The sequence below is a fragment of the Mus musculus genome, chromosome 5, assembly GCF_000001635.26.
Source record: "Mus musculus strain C57BL/6J chromosome 5, GRCm38.p6 C57BL/6J".
Classification (NCBI taxonomy): Eukaryota; Metazoa; Chordata; class Mammalia; order Rodentia; family Muridae; genus Mus; species Mus musculus.
This window is the reverse complement of record NC_000071.6, coordinates 72,359,750-72,383,284: the sequence shown is the minus strand read 5'-3', so window position 1 is coordinate 72,383,284 and position 23,535 is coordinate 72,359,750. Positions and strand designations below refer to the sequence as shown.

The window sequence follows — 23,535 nt, the reverse complement described above, 5'->3', positions numbered from 1 at the left end:
AACCGTTGTAGCTTGGTTATTTCAAAGGACTCAGTTGCCCTCACCTTTCCTGTCCTGGTAGGCAGTGATGTATCCATGAGTTTGAGGATGAGAGTTCTGCTTCCTTACAGGTTAATCTGTTAAGCCTCCAACATGCCTGGCTCTTTTCAGAAGAGAATCACACACTTCTGGTCTTCATTATCAGAGCATGCTGAACTTTGCCCAGTTCAGTAGCAGGTACCATTGTTACCATTAGAGATCACAATATTCAAAGAAGAAGGAGAAGGAGGAGGAGGAGGAAGAAGAGGAAGACGAGGAGGAGGAGGAAGTAGAGGAAGAAGAAGAAGATGATGATGATGAGAAGAAGAAGAAGAAGAAGAAGAAGAAGAAGAAGAAGAAGAAGAAGAAGAAGAAGAAGAAGAGGAAGAAGAAAGAAAGAGAGAGAAGGAAAAAAGAAAGAAAGAAAGAAAGAAAGAGAAGAAAAGAGGAAAAAACTCAAAAGTGTGAAGTAGTTTTCTAAAGGCAATACAGAAATTAAATTAAATTAAAATATTTAACTTTAATTTAAATCTACAACTATGTTTTTTTTCTCTAATACCACTGTTTTGATATACCAAAAGCATTGCAAATAGTTCATTTTTGGTCTGGATATTAGCTGAGTTTTTGGAACTATTTTTTTAAACAGCTTTTTATCCTTTTGGATATGAGAGTGTTCAGGAGTGAAGTTCTTGACTGTTTGAGGGGTAGCTTGCCTGGGAACAGTCAAACTACTAGAAATAGCCAGGTTTTCCCAACTGTGCCTTCACTCAGCCACTATATGCTGTCACTACAGCTCCTGCATGGAATGAGGTAGTGGGGTGTGTGTGTGTGTGTGTGTGTGTGTGTGTGTGTGTGTGTGTGTAGTTACAGGAATGAGGATAGCAGAAGACCCCAGGCTGAACTCTGACACAGAGCTGCAGAAATTGGCTTGCAGCCACTGGGCTGTCACATCTGGAAGGTGAATGAGGTCCCAACGCCCTGACCATTTGAAGGGCAAGACTACTCTGGAATAGTCCACATCACAGCAACACCAGGAAGTGACAGGAAAGAAGTGTAATTGAATGCTCACAGGATCCATAGTGAATCCACAGACATGCCATCTGTCTTTGAAAGATAGTTTTCTAAGTTTACTGTTTATTGGGCAACATAATATATAGAATCACAAGCAGTTCATTTTAGTGTCAGTACATAAAAAGAAGTAAAAGGGAATAATTATTTAAAATTCAGCTTAAAGGGAATGGTGATTAAAAATTCAGCTTGGTTATGGTGAAAATAAAATCTAGTCTCTTGATGCATAAGATGAAATCTGACGGATTTCTATGACTCACCCATTCAAATGCTCTCAGGTATCAGCCCAGTCTACCTTGTACTGCTATAACAAAATCCCAAAGACTGGCTCCCTTCAAGAAGTTTATTTTGGCTTATCGTTCCATAAGCTTGGAAGTCCAACAGCATGCTCTTGGTAAGGGTCATGTTCTTCAGCTCACATGGAAAGTAGGCAGCAGGCATATGGGGAAGAAGGAGAGAAGGGTGCCTCTTTGTACAGCAGCTGTACTGGTTAGGTTCTCAGGCTGCTCCCATCCACACTCGTGAGGGAGGCATGGTCTCCCCACATCATGCATGCTTCCTCTATCCAATATACATTTCTCTGCATTCATTGGGTTTGTTCAGAACTGTGCTCTGTTTGTCTAGACTTGGCCAAAGGTAGTCACTGAAGGTGGCCTTATGTTTGGAGAAAAAAAAAATCTCAAAACTGTGTCAATGGTCTGGAAATTTTTTATATATATTTTAGAAGTTCAGTATTTATTTTCTAAAGCAAATTCAGACGGTGATTGGGTAAAGGTTTTTACATCTCTCAAAAACTCTAAATAAGTGATTATCTTTGAACTTAGGAATACCCGTCCGGCTTATCGAGTGGATAGACTATAAATAGACGATCTTGAATTGCTCTGTTTTTGCCGAAAGTTTAAGTTACTGCAGTTCTTTGCAGGGGGAAAAAAAACAAGCCAACAATCATTGCACACCTTCTGTTCGCTGACGAGTTCTGAAGACACGTTGCTCAGAGCCCTGTTTGAGGATTAAAATTTGAGGTGTATACTAGAGTGTTAGTTTTATTATATAATCCTGGTTTTGAAGATTCCTTGATCTTTTCTGCCCTCCCTCTTTCCTTCTGCCCCTCATTCCTTTCTCTTTGCTCCTGTCTTTGCTTCTTTGTTCTCTGAAGAACTGAATTGAACAGAGATTCTTTGTGAGACGCACCCTCGTACTTCTGCCTGGCTTCTATTTCAGTGGGTCTCTGGTCATCCAGCTCCACTTTCCTCTCTCTGTTTTCTTTATCTTCTCCTCTGTCTGATCATATTGAAAGCTCTACTAGACGAGACTGTGTCTGTTTTACGCCAGGAGTCTTCTAGAGATACTGAGTGGTCGGCGGTGGCTGCTTTTGGAATTCCACTTTCATTCTCTTTCCCAGTTACACATGCAGATTTTGATACCTCGAGGCCACTTTTAGATAACTTTGTGATGACTAACTTCTCTACAGAATGATAGGCCTTCCATCATGCTGTCAGACAGGCAATACCTACGCTTTAGGTCTTAGTTTCAGGAATGAAAGCTGAGGGCCATATGGTAAAGTCCCCATAGACCCAAAGCATAGCTCTATTCATAGTGGGGGAGTTGGGTAGAGGCAGGGGTGTTTTAAGTCCAAGAGTAACTCAGGCGTAAAGACATTTAATTTGGGGAGCTGTTTTGGATTTCCTTTGAACAATTGTCTAACTGAGATGGTTTCTTACTAAATAGAAGATGTATAAAAAAGCGCCGAGGGGTATTAAATTAAAGAGCCGTGGCTTGTTTTTCTCTAGTGTGTGCAATGTGGGGATACCATGGAACATAAAGGAAGCCACTGTGACGCCTCTCATTTTAGAATATCAGGAGCATCTAAATGAATCTATAATAGATCACCAGTCATCGTGCTACCTTTGGACAATGAAGTTCCTAATTGGAAATTTTTGCTCTTTTAAGAACAATAAAAACTAAACCGCGCAACCATGCGCAACCATTTACTGAGCTCTAAAACGATGAGTTCTCACCTCTGCATCCTTCGGAAGGGAAGATGAAGCTGAGAGGTGAGAAAGAGATGTGGAGAGCACGTGGGGTCACTCAGCATGGATGGTGTGGAGAGAAATGTTCTCAGTGGCCCCAGGGGTCCAGGGAGTCAGAAGCATGTGGTAGATGCTCCATTTTCTTCCGCAGGTTCCACCTTTGCTTGGGGGACGCAAGACGGGGTGGGGAGAGGCGGAGAAGCAGGATCTCAGGAGGGGATGGCTGTGTGGGATACCTAGAAACAGGCCACTGGAGACCATCGCTAGAGACACAGTTGGGGATTTGCCTGACACAGTCTTGAGAGCTCAGCAAACACAAGCCCATCAACAATTCTTAGAGGGACTGAAAACTCCGGGTCTTTCCTTAGTTCCTTAGGTACCGGGTGAGCCCCGCAGATCCTCACACCAAGGCCCTGTCCTGTGTTGCAGGAGAGGCCCTATAGACTGTGTCTGGATATTTCTCATCATCATTTGGGTTGAAACATGAAGCAATGTGATTTCGATGAAGAAATCGACATGGGTTTCCTTATTTAAATTGTTACTTTGACATGTATGTAGTTGAGGGGGCATGTTAGGGCAGCTGTAGAGGAGATCGGGGAACACCTCGAAGGAGTCTGTTTTCTTGTTCTACCACGAGGGTTCCATGGAGCAAACTCATTTGTCAGGCTTGGTAGCAGTGCTTTCCCTCCCAAGCCTTCTTGCTGGCCTCGATATGGCATTTCTTATACCCGTGTGTGTGATAGGGTTAAACCCATGCCCGCTGCATCTTCGCGTCCTTCTGAGCCCTTCACAGTTCCAGGGATCCATCAGTATCCTTCTTGCTCCTGGGAGATTGGAAGGGATAAGAAAAGTAAGAAGAAAGGTCTGGTCCCTTCCCAAATCCTCTTCCACATCAATTACTAATGTCTTTTTAAGTTCAAGTATAATGAATACTAATTATAATGAAAAGATGATGGTCTATAACAGAAATTGCAACTATTAATAACCAAAAAAATATTAACTGTGTTCTACTAAAGTTTGAATTGAACACTTGTAATCTCTTTAAAACTTTTTATTTTTTATTAAAGATATTTTTTGTTTACATTTCAAATGTTATCCCCTTTCCTGGTTTCCCTCCCCAAAACACTCTATCCCATCCTCCCCTCCCTTACTCACCAATCCACCCACCCACCCATTCCCTCTTGGGCATTTCTAATCTTAAAGGAGGAGTTTAAAGTGCTGTTTTGGCAGCAAAAGCCCTTCTAGGAAAAGATTTATCCTTTCCTGTGTAAGCAGACAGTTCTGACACACAGTGTGCTCTGTGACATGGGCCCAGGGTTCCTTTCCTGCATATCATAGACATTTTCAGAAATATACCACTCTAACCCAAAGAATAGGTAATGTGGGTAGAAGTGTGGGGACGGAGAACTGGGCGCACCATCACAGGCCAGACTCAGGAAGAGTCTTTCCTTGTCCTGTTATTAGAGCAAATTGTACCGAGAACAGGCCTTGTCTGCAGGTTTGACTAATATGCCACTGGCACATAGAGACATTTTAGTATTTTGTCCATTTATTCATCCATCAGTGAAAAGAACATCATAAGATATTCATTACCCTCGAATATGGAGGGCTGGGGAACTAGAACCTTTGTCATTTAGCTCGACTCTCTCAGCACCCCATGTTCCCAGGCTTCATTTATTACTTTATAAATAATCTGATTTCTTCCTATTATGTGGCAGTTTCATCCTAGACTCAGGACACGGCGGTAAGAGAACTGACCAGCTGCCTTCCCTTAAGAAAGTCACATGGTAGGAAGGAGCCAGAGTCAATGAACAAACATGCAGAACAACTTTGAGGTGTAAATTGTGTGAGTTGTAACAAACCATGGTCTCTGTCTGGGTTAGCTTGACTGTCTGCTGACTGTCCCCTGATGCGTCTGGGCATCCGCACTCTTGGAAGCCAGAGGCACAGAGCACTGTGTTAAAAGATGCCTTGTTTGAGCCTTGGCTACACATAAACCCAAGTGCATCCAGGCACAGGAGGTGAGATCAAGAACTCCCAGTCAGCATGGAATCTATACTGAGACTCAGTCTCAAACCACCACCACCCCTGCCCCCAGAGAACAAAAATTTTAAAAAAAGAGATGTTCAAAGTGAAAATAAGAAGGATTTCTTAGCTTAGTACATAGTTCTACCTGAGGAACCCTCATTTTTTGTGGTGGATTAGAGGATAGAAAGGTACAGTCTACTTGGTTAGATTGTATATGTTCTTTGTCTCTCTCTTTATCTTCGTGAATGGTCATTTAGTTGTCCCATGGGCAATACTTGGTGTCTTTTCTGCTTCTCTTACAGAACACAATAATTCAAATGCACTAAAATACATAATTTTAAACATTGTTTTTGTGCTCATTTACCATAACATTTAATTGCTTTCTTCTGCAGCAAAGCTGTCCTTTCTTTCTTAGTTGCTCACCACCTCCCACAGGCACACCCCAGTCTGGGTTTAGCTCCAGTAACTTATTGAAATTCTCATAAGGTCTCTAACTGGCCTCTGCATTGCTGATCCGGGGCTAATCTCTATCCAAAAGACAGGCACCACTCAGCTGTGTAGCATCTCTCTTCTCTGGCAGTGTCCTCTCAGAGAGTCTCACTCTCTCCATACACAGGGCCTCCTGCCTCCAACCTCTACCCATAACTTTTTAACATTTAATGAATGAGAGACTCAGGTATTATGACTTACCCTCTATAGAAGTTAGGGCAGAGCCCAAGTTTGGTAATTAGATTAGACCCTTGGACTTTCTCTTCCCTGATTTTTCATCCCAAAGCTGAGGTCTGTCAGCTTTTACTGTCTTTTACTCGTAAAGATACAGCACTCTTCCTAGCAATGATTGGATCAGCCACAGGCAGATTATCTGTAAAGTACTTCAAGTATTTACGTAACCTCTGGAAGGAAAGAGCCAGGGAGATTTGCACCAAGCATTTCAAGCTGGGTATTGAATGCATTCCTCACAGGTTCTCTTACTCTGCTCAGCCCCAGTTGGAATGCGCTGTTGCAGGTTAGCTTTCTCTTTAGAGGTGGAATTGAAGCTAAGCTTTGGGCTGTGAGCAAGCTCAAAAGAAGGGTTGATGGGGCTTCCTCACAATCAGTAGCTGGTTAGGAATTTCCAAGACTCCAGAAGTCGATCACTGGAGCAAGAGCGCATTTGCCAATATAAATGCTGCTCTGATACGATGGAGAGATGGCTCAGTGGTTAGGAGTGCTTGACTGCTCTTCCAGAGGTCCCGAGTTCAACTCCCAGCAACCGAGTGGTGGCTCATCAATGTTGCCCTGAAACACAGAGAGAAGCAGGGAAGGCTGGAAGCAGTTGAAGTTGCCAATGAGTTTCGGTTTGCAAACTGCTATTTCGGAAACTCATCAGAGACTAGAATATTGAGAAAGGCCAACTGTCCTCATGAGTACACAGTCTCCCAAGGCCTTGGCAGTCTGAAGCCCAGGTGGTTTACAATCAACCCCACCCTACCTGGATGTGGAAAGTTGCATCTCATGGGACATAACTGAACACTGCTGTTCCTGAAGAAGTGTTCATTGTCTCAAGAGTAAAGAGAATTCAGCAATGGTGTTGAGACACCTTCAATCAGATGATGACCAGTTAGTGCATGCGTACTTGATTAAAGGGGTGGTGGCTTTATTTTCTTACTGAGATAGCCATAGGGACTACGCTAGGGAGGTTCTCTGTAAATCTCATCTCAAATAATTAATGACTATTCTATTGATCTGCTGGCTATTGATTTTAATTTAAGTTCAGCACATTCCTTATAGAATTGCAGACGAAGCGGTATGCAGTGTCAAGATGGTACAGCATGCCTTATCAGGATCTCTCTTTATCATCTGAGTGATAATTCAAAGGCGGTGAAAAGACAATTGGTAGAAGACAGTGAAATTTACGGCAAAACCTCTGCAGAAACTTGCTAAGTGCTCTCTTAGGATGTCTTCCAAAAAGCCAGTGTTGATGTGGAATGTCACTTCATCTGGATCCGATTCACCTGGAGAACAGACATCTGTCTTTTGTTTACAGAGAGAAAGAAAGACAGTTTGAACTTTGGCTCATACCCAGTACCCTGGAATCAGGCTCAGCTAACACCATTAAGGTTGCTAGCAGAACAGCAGAATGGGTGGGGTGTGGAGGACTGGGCTGCAGTCTGTACCTCAAGATCCTGGGCTGACTTGTTTAAACCTCTTACTAGCATTATAGCTTTGGGCCACTGCTGTCTTAACTTCTTGGTACTTGAGTTCGTCTATCTGTAAATTACCATTTCCTCCAAGGATGCCGGAGCGAGAATGTCTGCCTTGAATTTTAGGAACTCAAAGTTGATGTTTATACCTTTTTTTTCTTTTGAAATTGAAAAGCTTATGCAAGGAAATGGCAAATTCTACATACAATATTCAAACAGGAAAGATTCTTTATACTCTAATTTTTTAAAAGTGATACTGATGACAAGACTTTGAACTTTCTCGGTTTCTCCTTTTCTCTGTGTGTTCATTGTACACAATGCTGTATTCCATAAGAGCATGCTTATGCAGGTATACAATGTACTTGGTGTGTAGTCCTTGCTGCTTCCTCCTTCCACCTTCTCCACCCTCCCCATCCCCTTACTCACTTACTAAACAAATCTGCCCTTACTTAAATATCAGATATACATACATTACTTTATGTATTAATATAAATTGTATAAACAACAAATGAGAGAAAATGGGCACTATTTGTCTTCTTGAAACTTTGAAAGCAAGAAGAAAAACACTGTTTTCAATGACTTAAAACTTTCTTAGACTGGCCCACCCCCTTCAAATGTTACACCATCAAGAAGTCACCTTCCGATGAATCAGCCACGACAAGAGAGGTCAATAACACATCAGCACCAGCAGACTAGGGTTTAAATTTGACCTAGATTTTAGATGACCACATCCAGCAATGGCTTCACTAATGTCATGTTTACGTGAGGTTTTGAGATATGGAAGTCAGGAACTAGTTCATGCCAGGCTTTCAGCTCCATTTCCTGAGGACTCACCAGAGCCATAGGTGGGGATGCAGTGCTCCCTGAGGCAGCCACGGAAAGGCAGACATGGACTTTTGCCCTCCATGGTTTGTACAGTAGGGCACCAATCTCACAGTAGGATTGACACCCCTTGACATAGACCAGCTGGTAAAGCCCTAGGGCATGGCTTCATTTTACATCTGGTTTCCTGTGTGCCCATTAGGAGTCTGTACTTGTAGTTATATTTAGTACATACATTCACGCCTGTGTTCAGTTCTCCTTCACTGCACACCTTAGACTTATTGAGTACTTTGGCAGTTGAGATTCACTATGTAATTAATTAGATTGATTCTGAAACTATAAGATTCAATGAAAACTATATTTTTATTATTGATATTGTGAGATTATCTGATCATCTAGGACTTTGTTTCCAGCAAATCAAAACACTGATTTTCATGAGCGCTTTGGGGAAAAAGATCATGGATATAGCAATACTTATTTCCTTTTGGCTTTGTGATAATGTGTGGCCATGTTGGAGATTTGTGTGACTTTTCCCATCAAATATGAATCTAGAACCTTCTTAAGTGCCAGCCAGGAACATCTGAAAATGGTGACAGACGGGATTCCCTACCTGCAGTTCTTGCTTTGTTCTATTCTTCATTTCCGTTTTCACATCAAAGAGTTATCCAGTTCTCAGTTCCCACTATTAAGGGTACAAGAGTCACATGATCAAGGAATACGTACTTCAGGAGACCGTGACCAGGCAACCATCCCTGTGACTGGGATGCATACTAGCTTTGACGATTTTATTTTCTCCTATTCTAAAACTGTACCATCCCTTCCCAAAAAGTTAGCATTTTTCTCTGACTAGAGAAATACGCTTGATCACTATATTTGTAAAATTCAGAATGAAACAAAATAGAAATTGTCCTGAGTATTTCTAGTAGGTATAATTACAGTAGTTGGCCTTGATCTATGACAAGTTATAACACGCTATTTAACACCAGCCAGTGCCTTTTTCACTTGAAGTATCTTGAACTTGTCCCCAGGATGTTGAGTTATTTTCTGTGGTGTACATTTTCAGTAACACTAACAGTATTCTTTACTGTGGAGTTACCAAATTGATTTAGGCAGTCCCTGTGTTTTATGTAATTGCTACCTTATGGTTTCCTCATCATAAGCAAGGGTGGTATGAATAGCCTTAAAGTAAGACTTTTCTGTATTAATATTAATTTCCTTTGCACCAAGTCCAAGAAACCAGATTTTTGAGTCAAATGTTCTATAGTTTAAAAAATACCTGGTGCACATAAGCACACATAGAACTTTATTTGTATCTGCTTCATTGATGTTTCCTTTTGATTAGTGACCTTTCTGACTTTCTATCTGAAATTTGTTACATATTGTAATTTTCAAGTTGTCAAAATAGTTGTTGAAATTTAAAGAAGAAGAAAAAAGGGAATATCATGATAATAGCAAAAGGTAGTCAAATGTAACTGTTCATTGTCAATGACAAAAATAATAGAAAATATCATTAGTTAATAAGTAAGGTGTCGCCTGTCCTGTGCCCAAACACTGCCTTACCCTTTAACCTTTTGTTAAGGCAAGCAAATATATTTCAACTGCAGGGCACGGGGTCTCTGCTCCCGTATTCCAGAGCTCATCTTTTGTCTGACTGTTTTTATGAGAACTCTCTCTGAGCAGCACACAGTGGCATTTAGAGAGGGAACTCCTTGTTCGGTCAATAGCACTCCACTCTCACGTTGTTTGCAATCGCTTAGAACAACATCTTCCAATTGAGCATTTTCTCCACACATACACTGTGCACTTGTTAGGGCTGAGTGCTCTATTGTTTCCGAACACACAAACCTCTTGTGTGAAGCCCGCTGGTACCTGGCTCTCTCCAGCCAGCACTGTTTGGGTTCCTTCTAGATAATTCTTTTTATTTATTTATTTATTTATTTTTATTACATATTTTCCTCAATTACATTTCCAATGCTATCCCAAAAGTCCCCCATACCCTCACCCCCCACTTTCCTACCCACTCATTCCCATTTTTTTGGCCCTGGCGCTCCCCTGTACTGGGGCATATACAGTTTGCGTGTCCAATGGGCCTCTCTTTCCAGTGATGGCCGACTAGGCCATCTTTTGATAATATGCAGCTAGAGTCAAGAGCTCCGGGGTACTGGTTAGTTCATAATGTTGTTCCACCTATAGGGTTGCAGACCCCTTTAGCTCCTTGGGTACTTTCTCTAGCTCCTCCATTGGGAGCCCTGTGATCCATCCAATAGCTGACTGTGAGCATCCGCTTCTGTGTTTGCTAGGCCGCGGCATAGTCTCACAAGAGACAGCTACATCTGGGTCCTTTCGATAAAATCTTGCTAGTGTATGCAATGGTGTCAGCGTTTGGAAGCTGATTATGGGGTGGATCCCTGGATATTACTACTCAGCTATTAAAAAGAATGAATTTATGAAATTCCTAGCCAAATGGATGGACCTGGAGGGCATCATCCTGAGTGAGGTAACACATTCACAAAGGAACTCACACAATATGTACTCACTGATAAGTGGATATTAGCCCAAGACCTAGGATACCCAAGATATAAGATACAATTTGCTAAACACATGAAACTCAAGAAGAATGAAGACTGAAGTGTGGATACTATGCCCCTCCTTAGAAGTGGGAACAAAACACCCATGCAAGGAGTTACAGAGACAAAGTTTGGAGCTGAGACGAAAGGATGGACCATGTAGAGATGCCTTCTAGATAATTCTACCGTGAGCATTCCAGAGTCCAATGAGGAAATGGTGAAAAATGACAGCGAGGGGTTCTGGAAGGAAATCTGTCAAATCTCAAAGGAACTTTTTATTATTTTTAATTTTTTTCTCTCTCCTAAGTTTAAAAGAATAAAGAAACATGTTCTGACCTCTTCCCCTTACTTTTCCAGCACTCTGTGGAGGGGGCGAGAGCTTCCTGTGTACCAGCGGGCTCTGCGTCCCCAAGAAGCTGCAGTGTAACGGCTATAATGACTGTGATGACTGGAGCGACGAGGCGCATTGCAGTAGGTGACAGGCCCTGTGGGGCTTAGCTGGGTGGGAAGGGATTCTACTGAGGAGCCTAGACACCTATGCCACTGCCCTGTCAGATACTGACAGCCAGCCTGGCCATTAGTAGACGGCCATTGGTTTGCCATTCTGGGTGAAGCCAATAGGTTTGTCTCCCCCAGAGCCACCATGTTGGGCTTGCACCCTGCTCCAGAGCTGAGCCACTGTGCTCCGGCTGCTTTACCAATGTATAAATTAATCACAGTCAGCATGGGTAGAGCTGGGTTTCCTTCCTGGGAGACTCACCCAACCTTGGTGAGAGATTGAGACTGCTGCCTTAGTGGAGAGAGTCCTGTTTACCAGGTACCAACTCTTTTCCCTGTGCAGAGGGTTAGGATGTTCGTTTGCTGGAATTTGGGGCAGGTAGCATATCATAGTATCAGAGTGCTGTTCATCAAAATGTGGTTTCATAGTACACAACTTTTTTTAAAAAATGGCTGAGTGAAAAAGAATGGTTAGGAAAAGCTTTGTGTCAACTTCTTAGAGAGTTTCAACACATGCTGATATATTAAAGGTTTGAGAAAAGCTGCAGTTTAAATCAAGTGTTTAATGCTAAATATCTTCAACCTTTTTCTCCTGTGAACTCTCACCCTTATTTGTTTGTACATTTATTTATTTTGTCTATTACTTAGTAGGTAGTAGGAATTAAGTTATGCTACGTATATTTTGAAAACCGTTATTTTTAGTAAGGATTTTCTTTTATTTTACAACATAGTATTTTCTCTTCAGGAAAGCCTATGCATGCAAATTTACAGGTAAAACATCGTTTTAGCCTATGTGGTTACATTAAGGACTATCACTGTTACATTAGCCAAAAATACTATTCAAAATGACCACCGGGAGGGATTCTGAAAGGTTCAATTGGATTACGTTCATCTGATGGGGATGCAGTAAAATCTCTTGTCATCTCCTGCTGTGGCCAGTACTGGGGCATTATTCAGTGTCAACACGTGCCTTTAGTCCTGTGCAGCAGGCTCTGGCTCTGTCATTTTGTTCTCTGGTGCTGAGCATTGATTGTAAACACTGTTAGTGCTTTGAGTATTTAAGATACAATCTGAAGGAGTTCAATTTTCCTAGTTACCAACTGAATAAGACGTTATTGCTACTCTGGAAGGTACATAATGATGTCTTAGCTGGCATTATATTCATACCTTAAAATGACATGATCTGGCCCATTGAGAAAATACATCCCTTTAGCAACTGTCTCTATGAAGCCCCATAGTGAAACATAGAAAACTTGGCATGCTATTGTTTCTGACCATCAGAGGGCATCTCCTGAGCCTGAATGTTTGATGTGTGCAGCATTTCAACATGAGCTTCTATCGACTGGCCTCTACTCTCCTGTTCTTACTATCCCTGCCGTGAGAACCATGTGTGTCTGATGGAGGACTTGTGTGCAAATCAGAGTGTTACCATAGCCCCAAGGTACTAAGGAGAGAAGCTTGGCTGAACATTCCTAGGGGAAACAGAAGAAAATACTCAGCTCCTATATCCTAGCAGGTAGAGACCACGCTGGCCAGAAAAGACAGGAAGCTAAACCGTCCTCTTGTTTTTTAAACACTGCACTTGTTTTCTTTTAAAAAGCAAGTTAGGTGGTTTGTGGAGTTTCTTGCATTGTTGGATTAAATGGAAGCTGGGGAAAGGACTTACCTGTGGCAGATTGTCTGTCAGCTATGTCAGAAAGTGTTTACCTTCCGTTTTTGATTGAACTGTCAGCTCAGGAGGAACTGCGCATCCCTTACTTTTGTTCAAAGGCAGCAGAGGCTTGGGGCAATGAAGATGTTTACCAGGGATCAAATTGATGGATTTGCCGTCACTTGTGAAAGGTTCCAAATTTAACATGTTTTCTGTCCCATGTGCTGCTTCTGAATTGGCCTTATCCCCGCAAGTTCAGATTTGGTGAATTATGTGACAAGAGAATGTTTGTTCTGGTTGCTCTAGCATGCCCTGGGTGATAACTGACCATCACGGTGTCACTGTGAGTACCCCTGGCTGTTCTCTACTAACTAATTTGGTCTTACATGTCAGCTATTCTTTTGAATGTATTAAATAAAATTATTCCCAACCTCTTGGAGCCATCTTAGTTTCACAACAGAAAGGTTTTTGTAAAAATTAGGAAATTTTGGATATTTGTTTTTCATTCTGCTCTTCAAGGTAGGTGCATATAGCCAGGGCTTTCCTCAGCATCTTCTGACTGCTTAGCATCCCCAGGAGGCAACCCTATCTGACGTGATACTCATATCCTTGGCCTGGAGATGAGTTTAGGTAGAAGTGCTTCTGATTCATAGACCCTGGACTAGAAGGTAGCTCATCTCTTTTGATGCTAATGTACTTTTGACTGGGTAACCATCTCCAAGAACAGTTGAAGCCGGGGCTACTAATACTGCCACACAATGGGTGTTTATAGGTAGATATTGCTAAAAGCCCCAAAGCACTGAGGAGACGACTTAGCAGTAGAGAGCACTCACTGTCCTTGGAGAGGACCCAGATTTCATTCCCATCATGCACATGGCTTACAACCACCCATCACTTCAGTTCCAGGGGATTTCATGCCCTTTTCTAAATTTTCCAAGGCACCAAACATGCATGTGGTACACAGACATACATGTAAACGAACCACTCATCTCCATAAAATAAGAGGAACAAATCTAAAAACAAAAACAAATCCCAAAGAAAATAACTCACATACTTTGGTTCAAAAAGTTCTCCCATCCAAAACCTAATCAGGGCTGATCCTGCCAGCTTCCAAGATCCGAGGAGCTCGGCTCCTTCACTGTGGGACTTTATACTTTCTGACACATGAAATCGATCGACCAAATACTTTTGGAAGCCATTTGCGCTGAACTTTGGGTGAAATGGGTGAACTGGTTTTTGTTTTTGTCGTATGTTTGTTTGTGATGACAGTGGTTACCTAATTGTAAGGAGTGCCACACAATGTGACCATCAGTCTTGTATGTGCTTGACTCAGGCAGTCCAGTTTCCTATATTTCTATCCTTAACATTCCTGATTCTATAAGCTTGAATACAACTCTACCTCTCTTTGCCTCCATTTCCTCATGAGCCAAGTGGAAACAAGACTGTCTCTAGAATTGAGTTGTTGGATATGAAACCTATAGAATTGGCTTCTTGGATATAAAACCTATAGAATTGGTTTCTTGGATATAAAACCTATAGAATTGGCTTGTTGGATATACAACCTATAGAATTGACTTGTTGGATATAAAACCTATAGAATTGGCTTGTTGGATATAAAACCTATAGAATTGACTTGTTGGATATAAAACCTATAGAATTGGCTTCTTGGATATAAAACCTAAACAATTGACTTGTTGGATATAAAACCTATATAGGCACAACTACCCAAGAACACTGAGGTTTATGACTATAATGGTGCTTGTCACTAAAGTTACCTTAGTCCCTGCCACCTCCATTGTGTCGTTCATGACTGAGACAAATCCCCTGAGAAACAGTTTAAAAGTAGGAAGGATTTTGTTTCTATATGGAGAGTTGGCTGTGTGTGCGTTGTGCTTCGTTTGGGTATTGGTTTCTTTGTCTCAGAGGTGATGGCATAAGATTGGCTGCTGGTGTCTTTCCGGGCCTGAGGCGAGGCAGAATAGCAAGCAGGTGGAGCTCAGTGGAGCCCAGTGGCTCCCCTCATGGTGGTCAAGGAGATAATGAAATGAGTGCCCTCCACCACCATGCCTTCCTAGAAATCTTTTCCCCTAAAATAAGGATGCATGTAAATACTAGAAATGCTCCCTCTGGTTAACAAAAGTGTCTCATTTGACAAGTAACCAAAGAGCTTCAAACGCTTGCAAAAATCCCTGTAGTATAGCGACTCTGGGGAAATGCTGACTCAGCCAAATGAGTGCAGATTCTCAAATTCCGTCTATCTGTGAACCCAGTAGTAGATATGTTTTGTAGAAACCCAGTGAGTAGATATTTTGATTGCTTTCAGTGTAGATTTTTTTAGTCTAATCAGGGGTGTAACACACAAACACAGAGAACATTAAACCTTCTTTTTCCTTTTTTTATTAGTTATCTTGCCTCTGACATTTTCTTTCATGTATAAAATTCAGTCTAATTACTCTCATCTTCTGTCCCTGTCAATCCCCCCGACACACAAGTCCTCCTTTCACGTGATTGCCTCTTTGTTGCTTTGTTTTGTGATGTCGCTGAGCTGAACTGGTGGCATCTGCGTAACAGCGGGTTTGGCACTATCCATCAGAGTTTGGCGAGGTCACCATCAGGAACACAACTGTAGACAATGACTTCCACCCTTCCAGAACCTTTCAGTTGCCAGTCTCTTTTGTCAGAGAATCCGATGATCCACTTCCTCATTCATGACTGAATGTTGATAGGCCCAGTGCAGGCAGTTGATGTGATTTCAAGGCTACAGTTGCTGCACCAGGCCTAGAAGGGAGCATTTATAGTCATTCCCAGATGCCATTAAACCTTAATGACTAAATCAGGTACTAAATATGACATTTCAAATATGTTATTTGAAAAGAATAATACAAGAAGTGTCCTAAAAACCACCATCTAGAGACTGCCATATCCAGGGATCCATCCCATAATCAGCCTCCAAACGCTGACACCATTGCATACACTAGCAAGATTTTGCTGAAAGGACCCTGATATAGCTGTCTCTTGTGAGACTATGCCAGGGGCCTAGCAAACATATAAGTGGATGCTCACAGTCAGCTATTGGATGGATCACAGGGCCCCCAATGGAGGAGCTAAAGAAAGTACCCAAGGAGCTAAAGGGATCTGCAACCCTATAGGTGGAACAACATTATGAACTAACCAGTACCCCGGAGCTCTTGACTCTAGCTGCATATGTATCAAAAGATGGCCTAGTCAGCCATCACTGGAAAGAGAGGCCCATTGGACGTGCAAACTTTATATGCACCAGTACAGGGGAACGCCAGGGCCAAAAAGTCGGAGTGGGTGGGTAGAGGAGAGGGGGGAGGGTATGGGGGACTTTTGGGATAGCATTGGAAATGTAAATGAGGAAAATACCTAATAAAAATATAAAAACAAAAACAAACAAACAAAAAACAAAAAAACCCAAACAAGATGATGTAAATGCAGTGACATAAATTCTGAACTTAGAGTCATTGTGAACATAGGTATGGAGAGAGGCTAGTAAGAAAAGAAGGATTTAGGCTAGACCTGTAGCCTGTGTTTATGTGCTAGGGTAGTGGTTCTCAAACATGTAGGTGACATTTTGCAATACCTGGAGATACTGTCACTGCTACAGTTGAGAGCATGATGGGAAAGCTACCAGTGTCTAATGGTTTTCAATCAAGGTCGCTGCTAAACATCCATTGCCACGCAACAGTGAATTACTCCATCTGAAGGGTCAGAAGGATGGCAGGGGAGGACCCTCCTCCAGATGTAGTCAGCAGGAGAAGAAAGTCCAGGCATTCACCAAGGCCAGCCTCTGCTTACAGGTCTGTTAAGGGCCACGGCAGCGCCCGTGGTAAGACTTTTAACCTCTCTGGTCATCTCACAGTGAGAAGGTTGTGTGAAGTAACCTTTACTCTCCAAAATCCCATGACTGAAAACTAAGCGTCCCTGCTGGGTTCTCGAATTAAGGCAAATCGGCCTGTGTTTACGGAGTCGGGCACTGGGCAAACCAAAGGCAGTCCTTGCTAAAAAGGCTTTCTGTTTCTTAGCGTTCAGCTTTAATTTAATGATAATTTTGAGGGACAAAGGTCTCTAGTGTATTTATCAGATGCCAACCTGAAGTAAATATTTACACGAAAGAACTTCAGAAGCAACATTTTTCCATCAAGTTCTCTGTTAATAATAATAATTATTGTTAAAAAAAAAAAAAGCTGGAGGTACAAAAACACCCAACTTAAGTCCAGGCAAAAATTATGCTTGAACTAAGCAAGAAAATAGCACCAAGCACCTTTTGAAAATTATGATTTCTTGGCCCCAAATTACGATGACTGCATCTCCTTTCAGCACAAATAAACATTTACTCAAATAAAAGGAGCCACTGTGATCTTTGCTGTTTGCTGTGGGTTCCTGGCTGCCTGGTTTGGGTTTTGAGTGTTTACTGATCCCCAGGGCAGTACGGAAGTAACAGGCCAGTTTTCTAAGTGCAGCTAATTTGGTATCTAAGCGCTGAAAAGGACCTTCGTCTCACCAGGAGGTCCTGACTATGGAAGCTGAACTTGCAACTGTGTGAATCTTAATTTTCTATTTTTTTAAGCCTATGTTTTCTCCATTTCTGAAGTAGTTTAGCCAACAGAAAGGTAATCTTAAAGGTATCTCTGGTGAGGTGCTTCAGTATCGATTACCAAAGATCCAGAACGGGTTTCAAAGAGGACACAGAAACTTCTGGAAATTTTTGGTGTGCTCTTAGGTCAATCAGATTCTAAAAGGAGTATTTGATTCCCTAATGTTCCTACCATCAGAAAAACAAAAACACACTGCTAGAAAAGAGTTTTATTCATGATTTCCAATATTCCCCTCTTCTCTCTGGGGGATGCATGGATTCATACACTTGATTGTTAAATTGAAAAGCCTATTTCCCTGGCTAGTGCGTGTTCTTCCAAATTAATTCAAGACTTCCTAAGAACAATTGATTAAAACAAAAGAAAAATGAAAAAGCCCTTTAACGTTTTCAAAGAAATATGAACATATCAGGGCCCACTCCCTAACGTGCCCTGTGGATGTCAAAGGCAAGGTAACTCCCTGGCTCATCTGTCCTACACCTCTCTCAGCAGAGTGGTGTATTGTGGATAGAGGATGCCTTCTATCGCACAGGACTGTTCTAGAAGACTGGCGCCTCTTCCTAGTCCTTGTGTTTTCCTTTATTATTCCATCCTTGTATTAACTCTCTAACCAATCAACTACAAAGACCTCTCATTTTTAATCGACATAGGAATGGCATATACTTATTGAGTATGTGTGGTAACTCAATAATGAATGTACTATGTAATGATCAATGTTTCTATCTGATACCACTTCATACATAATGCTTATTCTTCAGTCTCCTTTATGGTTATCATAGTCTATAGTTCCCTCTTGGACTTTATAACACCGGAACTTGGAGAGAGGTTGGAAATCAGGTGGCAAAGACTTTGGAGAATAATTATTGTTGTTGCGCTTAGCTTGTGATACTAAAGATGTGCTCCCCACACCCTATATGAGGTGCAGGATTCTAGAGATCAGAGGACTTGGGGCCTGCACACTGAATCCCTAGTCTTCATCGGCGCTCATTTCTCTCCACTTTCATTTGCTTTTGTTCCTTTACTTGGAGCAAGCCAATTCAAAGAGGAAAGGGCACTTGTGTCAAACCTAGCATTGGGATATCAGATATCAATGTAGAAAGTATGAACTCTGACCACCAGCTCAAACCATATGTAAACAGTAACCCAGAATAAATCACACACATAAATGAATGTGTTCTATCTGTTATAGCCACTCCTCTGAGATCCTGGTCATTAATCTCGGCCCTTCTCAACAACCTGAAGAAACCTAATTGTCTTCTTTTATTTTTAACTTTAAATGAGAGAAAAACAACCTTCCCATAATAACCTATTTTTACACTTAATTTAGATTTAGTAAGAAAAAAGGATAATACATGTCTGAAACCCAGTTATTAAACACGGGACAAAATGTTTCACAGAGGTTGCGGTATGATGGATACACTGTAAATTTCACCCACTAGAATCTAGTGAATTACATATCTGTGCAAACATCCTCACACGTCGGTCATCAAGTTCTCCAGTCTGTTCCAATCTTCCCTCCCGCCCATCTTCTGTTGATCCCCACTCTTAACCCTGCAGACGCTGGAAACCTCTGCTCTGAAATCTGTCTTTATAAATGTTCTGTCTTCTGGGAATTCCATAGATGGGTCATATAGTATGAATACGTTGATTCTGTTTTCTTTCACTAAGCATAACATTATGAGGCTAATCAACGTAGTCACATGCATCAGGCTTTGGGTCTCTAATCTCTGGATAGTGTTTCATTGTAATCATGTACTCTATTTTGTTGCCTGTTCATCTGTTGGTGAACATTTGGATTTCTGCCAGTTCTGGGCTATGACAAATAAGGCTTCTGTGAGTATTCACATGCAAATCTTTGTATGAATCACGTTTAAATGCTCTTGGACAAAAATCTTAAGAATAGAAAACATGAATTAGTTGTATGAAAGGTTGCAGTTTCTTCATAAGAAGGTACCAAACTCTTTCAATAATAGAGTCCTTTTACATCACCAACACTGTATGTGAGTTTCTATTTTATAAAATCTTTACAATTACTAATATAACATTTTCTCAGTTCATATGTTACCTGTATGTATGTTTTCGGTGCTAGTCATTTGGTATTAGATAGCCAATCAGTGTGCCCCTCCCTGAAGACGAACATTTCTCCAGCTCTCGACATTCCTCAGTTCCCTGTAGTTCTTTTTTTTTTTCCATTTTTAATTAGGTATTTAGCTCATTTACATTTCCAATGCTATACCAAAAGTCCCCCATACCCACCCACCCCCAATCCCCTACCCACCCACTCCCCCTTTTTGGCCCTGGCGTTCCCCTGTACTGGAGCATATAAAGTTTGCAAGTCCAATGGGCCTCTCTTTCCAGTGATGGCCGACTAGGCCATCTTTTGATACATATGCAGCTAGAGTCAAGAGCTCCGGGATACTGGTTAGTTCATTATGTTGTTCCGCCTATAGGGTTGCAGATCCCTTTAGCTCCTTGGGTACTTTCTCTAGCTCCTCCATTGGGAGCCCTGTGATCCATCCATTAGCTGACTGTGAGCATCCACTTCTGTGTTTGCTAGGCCCCGGCATAGTCTCACAAGAGACAGCTACATCTGGGTCCTTTCGATAAAATCTTGCTAGTGTATGCAATGGTGTCAGCGTTTGGATGCTGATTATGGGGTGGATCCCTGGATATGGCAGTCTCTACATGGACCATCCTTTCATCTCAGCTCCAAACTTTGTCTCTGTAACTCCTTCCAAGCACATATACTTAAATGTATGTAACAATTAATAAAGTGGCGGTGAATTTGAAAGAGAGAAAGGAGGGGTAATTGGGAATGTTTAGAGGAAGAAAAGAGAAGCTGAGATGATGTGATTATATTATGATCTCAAAAAATAAAATGATTTCGTTCATTCACAATATTTTTAGAGACACTAAGCATTATTTTCATAGAGAGTAACTGACCATTGAAGAAAGAATTGAATCCAGTCAGAGTAATTTCTTTTGAATTCTTTTTTTCATATGAGGAAATGTCTTTGACATTAGGAGTTGGGTAATCTGAAAGAAAATAATTAAAAAATTGATATTGAAATATTTAAAATTACACTTTGGCTTTATCAAATTGTTATAATTTGTTTCATATTACATTAAACCACAGCAATCCAGTTCTAAAAAAAAATCTTTACAATTACTTGGATTTCTGTTTTGCTTTCGTGGTTGTAGGCATTGGATGTATAACAGAATCCTTTGGTGGTCCCAATTTGCCCTTCTTTGACACCTAGGAATGCTGTTTAATGTACTTAGTCATTCGTTTAAATGCAAAAGCCTTTTGATTCAAGTCTTCTACCTTCAATTGAGTTGTTAGATTACACTGTTACGGTGTGTGTGTGTGTGTGTGTGTGTGTGTGTGTGTGTGTGCGTATTCATGCTGGATGTGAAACCTAAGTATGTTTTACAGCTACTTTTTTAAAATTTCACTTGTCTTTTCATTTTTGTCAATGACACTTTGGAATAGCTTATACTTTTGATGTCTTATCTAAGTATTATTTGCCTACTCCAAGTCACAAAGACTTTCCCCTTATGCTTTCTTTTAGAAGTTTTATAATATTTACTCATTCATTTATGTGTGTGATTTATTCTGAGTTACTGTTTACATATGGTTTGAGCTGGTGGTCAGAGTTCATAGTTTCTACATTGATATCTGACATTCCAGTGCTAGGTTTGACACAAGTGCCCTTTCCTCTTTGAATTGGCTTGAGATCTCTCACATTTCATTTTTGTTAAACTGTCCTCCAAAACATTGCTTATTATTGTTTTATTCCAGTTTCAGACTCCAATTTAGAGACTTGTAGAGTTGGATGCCAGAACTAATGTAAGAGTTCTAGGCTACCCAAGGGTAAATCTTGTGTTCCTAATAATATTGATAATCTGTCAACAAAAGAATCAGATTTCATCTCGAAGTAGCACAAGAGATGGTTTGCTCTGTAGCCAAACATCCAGAAACACAGATTCGGCTTTACCGAAGTACTATGTTCCAAAATGGCAGCAGTTGAATGAAGTTTTATAGTAAGAAAAGAATAAAAAATTTAAGTCAAGAGACTTCAAATACATCAGTGGAACCATCAGACAGGTGGATTACAGAAAAATGGGGAAATTTCAGCTATAGGTCTTAGGTGCTAAACTGACAGCATTTGGTTGGTGTAAACTCATAGTCTATTTGAACAATCTAGAAGATTTACCTGTGGTCACCAAGATGCTACGTCACATGAAGAAGAGGGTAATAAATATCAAGTAATGGTGATGAAGATGATCTAAGATAGTCTGACTCTGGGCTTTCAACATTCAACTTCCCTACATCATTGAAGTCCAATCAGCCAGTCTTTCTAGTCACAGTTTTGTTTCAGAAGTTCTCGCTCACAAAATCCTTTCCATCCATGCATTTTATTTCCACATTAAATAGAAGCTTCCTAAGTTTTTCATGTCACCTGGTCTCCTTTTACCATCATGGTCTTGGGAATGTGCTTGCTTACTTGAGGACATAGAACACCCACTGACAGAGGCAATGGTATTCGTGTGGAAAGAAATGTCAATCTACAATGCAGATAGATGGCTATGGCGCCACTACATTTACACCTGCCTAGATGTTCCCTGTAAAGGAGATGTCTAGAGAGAAGAGCTACATACCTTCCACCAGAGCCAGCCATTTCAGGTAAACATTGATGACATTACTTACAATGTTGTCCCAAGAAAGTCTTTTTTCTCATCTTTGATTGTCAAAGATCTTTCAGGCAACATAAAGTAAAAGTCAGATGAAGACTTTTAGAAAGAGACAAGAGTACTTGACCTGGGACTCAGTGGGCTTGGTCTAGGTTCTCAGTGACTCTGCCAGCTGGTGAGCTTCTCTAAGTCCTTACCTATGACAGTAGGCAAGGGTCAGGTCAACATCAGGGTTTCCCTTCCGGCCTAGCCTTTGTTCATTTAGATACTCCCGTGTATTTACTCTGCTCTGATGACACATCTGTAGCTTCCTGGTTTTTTTGTTTTTGTTTTTGTTTTTTGTTTTTCAGACTGCAGCAAGGATCTGTTTCACTGTGGCACAGGCAAGTGCCTCCATTACAGCCTCTTGTGTGATGGGTACGATGACTGTGGGGACCTGAGTGACGAGCAAAACTGTGGTAAGTAGTTTTGATTCCTTAAAGCATTTCATGAAAACCCACCAAGATATTTATGACCAAGAACAAATATCTGTTTCCTAAATAGCTAGAAGGTTCAGTTGCAAAATTAAGCAAAACAAAACAAAATAAAACAACAACAACAAACCTCCTCCTGTTTTAGAAAGAAGAACGTGTCCAAACACTACTCTCAGTTGCACTTTATGGACCAGTATCTTATGTCTGGCCTAACAGTCACACTAAGGGCATATTAAGAAAGTGGAGTGGAGAGATAATATGGTTGTTAATGTGCCAGTGTTTTTTCTGTGTCATGATCTGTTTCTCTTCTGGCTAGAGCTGTCTCTTATTTGGATTTTGAGCTCCTGAACAAAACTGTGCTCAGAGATAAATTACAAAGTGGCGTGTGACCAAAGTCTCGCACTCCTCAGAGCAGCTGACTTCCAGGCACTGTAGTGACTCCATGCACAGTACGCTCACCAAGGATTAGGACTGCAGATTGGTTTCATGTACAGATGCTGATTTCTTGTCTTCCCTTTAAAGGAGCACATTCGATTCTGTATCATGTCTTTTGAATTTAAACTAGAAAAAAAAATAACTTACTGATTGATCTTTATAGCTTTGTGGTCAACTTTCTATTTTTATGCAATATACTATTGACAGTGGGACCTCTGCAGCATGGACCAAAGAGCAAGCTTGGCTGTAGACAAATGCTGCACAGTGCTCAGCATTAGACACTCTCTAAAGGGATGCTAGAAAGAATCGCAGTGTGAGGCAAAGGAAGTCTTGGAGTAGAGATGGTCAGAAAATAACCCCAAGCTGGGAAATTCAGTAGTTTCTACAAGTATTTTCTGCCTTTCCCTCACCAAATCCATAAAATATTGAAAACTCTAGGTGTACAAACCAC

At 41.1% G+C, this 23,535-nt stretch overlaps 1 protein-coding gene across 4 annotated transcripts in view; it reads left to right on the top strand.

The window, feature by feature from the left end:
• The window catches only part of Corin (corin, serine peptidase), a 204,593-nt gene that overhangs the window by 121,256 nt on the left and 59,802 nt on the right, over nucleotides 1-23,535 (top strand). For all 4 annotated transcript variants that reach the window (XM_011240755.1, XM_030254695.1, NM_001122756.1 and 1 more), the window contains 2 exons: nucleotides 11,074-11,187; nucleotides 22,527-22,634. In XM_011240755.1, coding sequence (XP_011239057.1) covers nucleotides 11,074-11,187; nucleotides 22,527-22,634 — 222 coding nt within the window. The remainder of the gene's footprint in view (nucleotides 1-11,073; nucleotides 11,188-22,526; nucleotides 22,635-23,535) is intronic.